The 6000-nt window shown below is 43.9% G+C and overlaps 1 protein-coding gene across 1 annotated transcript in view; it reads right to left on the bottom strand.

Moving 5' to 3' along the window:
* Positions 1 to 2908: 2908 nt before the first annotated feature.
* SERPINI1 (serpin family I member 1) overlaps positions 2909 to 6000 on the bottom strand; it is a 53283-nt gene continuing 50191 nt past the window's right edge. Inside the window, exons 8-9 of the mRNA XM_073674829.1 lie at positions 3865 to 3954; positions 2909 to 3515 (exon numbers count right to left, since the gene is read on the bottom strand). Of these exons, the coding sequence (XP_073530930.1) occupies positions 3439 to 3515; positions 3865 to 3954 (167 nt within the window). The 3' untranslated portion in view covers positions 2909 to 3438. The remainder of the gene's footprint in view (positions 3516 to 3864; positions 3955 to 6000) is intronic.

Below are 6000 nucleotides of genomic sequence, written 5' to 3'. Positions count from 1 at the left end.
CGGAAAACACAATAAAACAGCCGAAAGAGAGGCACAAATGCAATAAGGAATTGGGCCCTCTAAGTGTCACGGGTGTGCCAGATATAGTAGACAGTCGCTTTGGATCTAGCTGTAGAAGGTCTCTTCTTCTTTTAAGACCCAGCGGCAACCTCCCTCCTGCCGCTGATGGACACACCCTTGCATGGGAGTTAAAAACTCTGTTTGCTCCAGGCAATCGCGGGTGATACTTCTATGTACCCTTGTGCATGCTTGGAGCACTAGCTGTTTGCTGACTTCTTCTTTGGTGCCCTTGGAGGACAGTTGGCGTTACTCCTCTGGTGTCTGTTCAAGCTAACTTAACCCCCTTTGTTTGTCTACCTTGTTGTCTTTAGTTTGTAGTGGGGCCTGACCAGTGCTCACCCCTCTTCCTGCAGTGTGATAGGTCAGGCTAGATAACAAATGAAAAAAACACTTGCTGTCCGAAAAGAATGGACAAAGGCAAAAGGTAATCAGCACCTGGACAGCGACAGAACCTGCTGAGGCTAAGCAGACAGAGCACAGGACCGCAGGATCGAATCCCGAGGCATAACCGCATCACTAGAGAGACTTTTCATCTAAAAGAGCACAAAGTTGTATACCAAGGCATGCATACTATTTTTCCATATAAGACTCCGTACTCAGCTGGTCTCTATCTGAAAAGCTCTTCATGACTGAGGAGAAAGTTGTCTGTAGATCGCCATCTGGCTTGTCCAATATCACTAGTCAGGTTGTATTGCTCTCTAAGGCTATGTGCCCACGATGCAGAATTGCAGCAGAAAATTTCCGCAGCGTTTCTGCATGTTCTTGGCAGTAAAAACGCTTGCGGATTTTACACGCGTTTTTGCAGCGTTTTTACATGCGGATTTGACTTGCGTTTTTCAAATGCATTGGGACCTCAAATCCGCATGTGGAAACGCAGAAATAATGGACATGCTGTGGATTTTTCCGCAAGGAAAATCCACTTCTGAAAATTCCGCAGCATGGGCACAGAACATGCAGATTTTCATTGGGGATCATGGGGCACGGATTACCAAGCATTTTGCAAGCATTTACGCTGAGGAAATTCCGCATCAAAAACGCTTGAAAAACGCATAGTGGGCACGCAGCCTAAAGAGTTGGACATAGACTTCCACTTGCAATAGAAGGCAATAGTGAGATAATATTCTTTCAGGGTAAGTTCACATGATCATATAAAAAAATCATTCAGAGTTTCATCCAGAAAAGTAGGACAGTATTTTCTCACTTGTCATCCGTGTGCTGTCTGTATTCAATCGTTTTTTTTACAGCAGCGGTTATTCATCATTTACAGGACCATTTACAGTTTTCTATGTTACACAATTACAATGTATCCATAATAATCGGATGCTATACTGTAGCTCCGTACAACATACAATTTTTCTGCGCACCCATAGACTTGAATGGGTGAATCTCATCCAATTTACAGAAAAACTAGCGCATGCTGCCTTCTTTTTAACATGCAGATTTGGTCAGAAAAAAAAAACCTCATCCCCACTGTCCATTGAATAACATTGGTCCAAGCGGTGTCCGTTTTTATCAAGGACTAGCCCTTGGACTGAAAATATGGTCGTGTGAAAGAGCCCTCAAGGCAACAGCTAACTTGCGTTTTTTTTCCCCTGGCGCATTGCCAGTAAGAGTCCTTAAATAGAGCAAGTCCTCTCCCTTCCATCCAAACCCCGGATGTACAGAGTAGAAAATAGTGTTGAGCGAGTATGTTTCATTACTCGGGTGCTTGCCGAGTAATTTGGCGTGCTCAGCATTTTTTTTTACTGTCGCAGCAGCTGCAAGTGTCACGGCTGTTTGACAGCTGTAACACATGCAGAGATTGCCTGTTCGACTATAAATCAGGTGTTTTAACTATCAGTCAACTATACAAAGAACAATAACTTACATTTACAATAGGTTTTATTCTTAAAGCACCATTCCAGCATGGAATGGTGCTTTAAATGTAATTCTCCTGCCCCCTGTCTCATACTCACCTGCCGCAGCCTTTATCGTTTTTCCAGCATCGCTCCCATCAGTCTCTGATGAAAAGTGACCTGCGCAAAGCTCCAGTGTTTCATGGAGTGTGCCAGAGGTCACTTTTCAATACAAGTCTATGAGAGCCTCGTTCTGGCCCTCATAGATTTGCATTGAGAACTTGTTACGTAACTTATGAGTCAGAAGCTGTGGTCACAAGATGGCGCAGCGTGAACGGAGAGGTGCCGAAAAATGGTGAAGACACCAGAGGGTGAGTATATGACCGGCGGAAAAAAATGTTACATTTAAATACCCACTCCAGCGTTGAAAAAAAACCCCAAAACGCTGGAGTGGTGTTTTAAAGAGTTTGTCCCTTTTCAGAAAACCCCTGCCCCCCAGGTGCAGCTGGTCATAAAAAACAAACAAACAAGCAAACAAAACAAAAAACACACTTTACTCACCCTCTCTGGGTCCAACGTTGAGTCTCCACCACTGCTCCCGAAGTCTGACATTGGCTGCAGCACTGACGTCACGTCTGCAGCCAATCCATGGACTGTGGCTTTGAGAGGGAGGGGGTTCAGTCTACACGGGCAGAGCGGTACAAGGGTCGCCAGGCTGTCGACGGAATGTCAGTGCTGCAGCCAATTTTAGATATCGGAAGCAGAGACCGAGACTCAGCGGTGGACCTGAGGAAGGTGAGTAAAACAACCTCTTTCCTGAGACTGGGATTTTCTGAAGCGGGGCATCCTCATTTTTGATTAAAGGGGAAAAAATATTCTTTATATGGTCACTCAAGAAAAAAAAAATCTCCCAACTCATTCCATTATATAAAGCATTTGAGAAATGACAGTATAAACTGTATTTGGCCCAACATCACTTACATAAAAATAAATAAGGAAACTGCAAACGGGGCTGTATTTCCAAAACATCAACTTTATAGCAGAACACAGAACACACCGTGCACTCACTTTGCACCCGGTCTGGGTGCGCAGAATAAATCAGGAGCTTTACACAGATGCTCTAAATAAAAATATATTTTCACATGTACAACTTTATTTGGCAGGCGATCACAAAGAACACAAACACGGAGAGAAATGTAACACTGGAGGTGATATGTCTACATGGAGGATAGCCACTGGTTTCTATCCTCCAACAATCATTGCTTTATCAGCAGCCAGACCCCTATTGTACAGTGCAGTCAGAAATGAGATTTCCAGGATTCATCCACTTATGGATGGAGCCTTCTTCTTTTGCGATGGTGTCCAGCATTTCTTTTTAGAAAATCTATAAAAGCCCTACGTCCATCCAATTTACCGTTTATTACATGTTACCCTGGAAGGAGGAGAAACATTTACACAACAAACATCAATGATATTTATGTTGCAAACAATGTGCTTAGATATTATTTTCCATAAGTATGTATGTATGTATGTATATACAGGACTAGAGTTCTTCAAAATCATGACCACCAGAATTCAGTGCCTCTGGGTGCATGACTCTTCCCAGAAACAAGACACAGCCTAAAATAGAAGCAAAACCAGATTACAATGGATTTGTAGGACATGCCGTGTTACATTTTGCAAAATGTATCAAGCGAGTGCTGGGAAGCAGCGATAAACATGCAGAACAGCTCCCGGAAAGGAGGTTACATAACCGCTGGAACAAGCCTGTCTGTTCACTTCAACGGATAGGAGCGAAGCAGACAAAGCAAACACAGGACAAAACTGCTCTGGAGGCGATCGGAGGAGAGCTGAAGCACAGATACCTCCACCACAGATGAAAGAGCAGGGATGGCAGCAAGAGCGTCATGGTTCACAGCGCTGCATGCACCACGGCAGAAGCTATAAGAAATGCATGAAGATAACTCACCAGTTCTGCGGTTTCTAATCAAGAAGAAGAAGGGGTGGTCAAATATCACCTGGGGGTACAGCACAGCCATCCTACTATTGGCAATCATTCCTACAGAGAAACAACAAAAAACGCCATCACAGGAGACAGAAACTTAACACATTGGTCCCAATGCATTGTGTCTCATATGTGCAGCTCTTGAAGGGGTTATCCACCTTTGGGCCCTTTTTTTTTTTACTTCAATGAATGCAATTGGGACAAAAACTCATGTTCTCACATTAGTGATTTTTAAATCTTTGCCGAACCTTAAGGCCTCCTTCACATATCAGTGTCCCCGGTAAGTGTGGTGACAGTTTTCACACATACCGGAGACATTTACACATGTAGACCCATTCAAATGAATGGGTCTGTGCACATGTCAGTGTGTTTTCACGGACCGTGTGTTTGTGGGCAAAACATGCTGACATTAACGTTTTTAGCACGCAGCATGGGCCGCAAAACGACCCACACACGTACACACTGATGACATCCGTGTGTCAGTGTGACACGTAACAGTGCCTGGGAATCAGTGGCACAGTTTGCGCTGTTCCCCGGCGCTGAATGCTGCTCACATCATTGTCAACTGCTCTCCCTGCGATCAGGCGACAATGATGGGAGTTGCATTCAGCACCCGCAGTGTACATTGTGTGTTAAATCAAGAATTAAATAAAAAAACAGTATGGGCTCACGCCGATTTTTCATAGCCAGCAGAGGGAAAGCCTCCCACTGGGGACTGATATTATTAGCCAGGGATTATTAGCCCAAAATGTTCCCTGGCTATTAATAACAGCACACAGATGTTTACAGGGGGATCCCAGAAAAAAAATGACATAGGGTACTACTGTAAATTCTAACCAGCAAGGCTAAACAGACAGCTGTGGGCTGATATTAATAGCCAGGGAAGGGGCCATGGATCCTGGCCCCCTCCAAGGATAACAACATCAGCCCTCAACGGCCCCAGAAATGGCGCATCATGTCAGCTGGCAATACAAAGCTGACATCAACCCCAACCCTATTACCCCACTTGCCACCACACCAGGGCAAGTGGGAAGAGCAAGGATAAGAGCCAGAATTGGCGCATCTTATTTATGCACTATTTCTGGGATCACTGAGGGCTGATCTTATTAGCCTCGGGGGGGGGGCAATATCCATGGCCCCTTCCCAGGTTATTAATATCAGCCCACAGCTGTCTGTTTAGCCTGTGCTGGAATTTACAGTGGGACCCTAAATAATTTTTTTTCTAGGGTTCTCCTGTAAACTAGCAAGTAAAGGCTAATGAAACAGCGGTGAACTGTTATTAATAGCTAGGGAACATTTTGGGCTAATGACCCCTTTACCTGGCTAATAATATCAGCCCCCAGCGGGCGGCTTTCCCTCCGCTGGATATGAATAAATTGGAGGAAGCCCACACTGTTTTTTTTATTTAACTCTTTATTTTACACACAATGTACACTGTGGGTGCTGACTACAACTTCCATCATTGTCACCTGGTCGCGCTGATCTCAGGGAGACCAGGCGACAAATGATATGAGCTGCACTCAGCACCCGGCGCCTGAAAACAGCGCAAACTGTGTTGGCTTTTCTCAGGCGCCAGTACGTGTGATAATGATGTGGCACACAGTTGCCACACGTATAAAATACACGGACATTTCCGGTACTGTTTTTTCCAGTACCAGAAATATAAAGACATGTAAAAGAGGCCTAAAAAGGATATTCTCGTTTCAGTAAATAAATGGCAGTCTTTGTATTATGAAATATATGGTGCCTTGAAAAAGTATTCATACCCTGTGACCTTTTACATTTTTTTTTACGTTACACCCACAAACTTAAATGTATTTTATTGGGATTTTATGTGATATACAAACATAAAGTATGAAGTACTTGTGAAGTGTAAAGGAGAAGATACATGGTTTTTTAAATATTTTAAATATATTAGTCTGAAAATTGTACGTGCAATTGTAATCAGCCCCCCGAGTCACTACTTTGTAGGACCACTTTGTGCCGAAATTACTGCTGTACGTCTGTTGGGGTATGTCTTTTCCAGCTTTGTACATCTAGAGGCTGAAAATTTTGCCCATTCTTCTTTGCAATGTAATGAGCATACACCGGGAGAGCCAA

This window comes from Phyllobates terribilis, unplaced genomic scaffold (assembly GCF_046119375.1).
Source record: "Phyllobates terribilis strain yellow unplaced genomic scaffold, ASM4611937v1 Scaffold_3__8_contigs__length_932513732, whole genome shotgun sequence".
Lineage (NCBI taxonomy): Eukaryota > Metazoa > Chordata > Amphibia > Anura > Dendrobatidae > Phyllobates > Phyllobates terribilis.
This window is presented reverse-complemented; position numbering and strand designations above follow the sequence as displayed.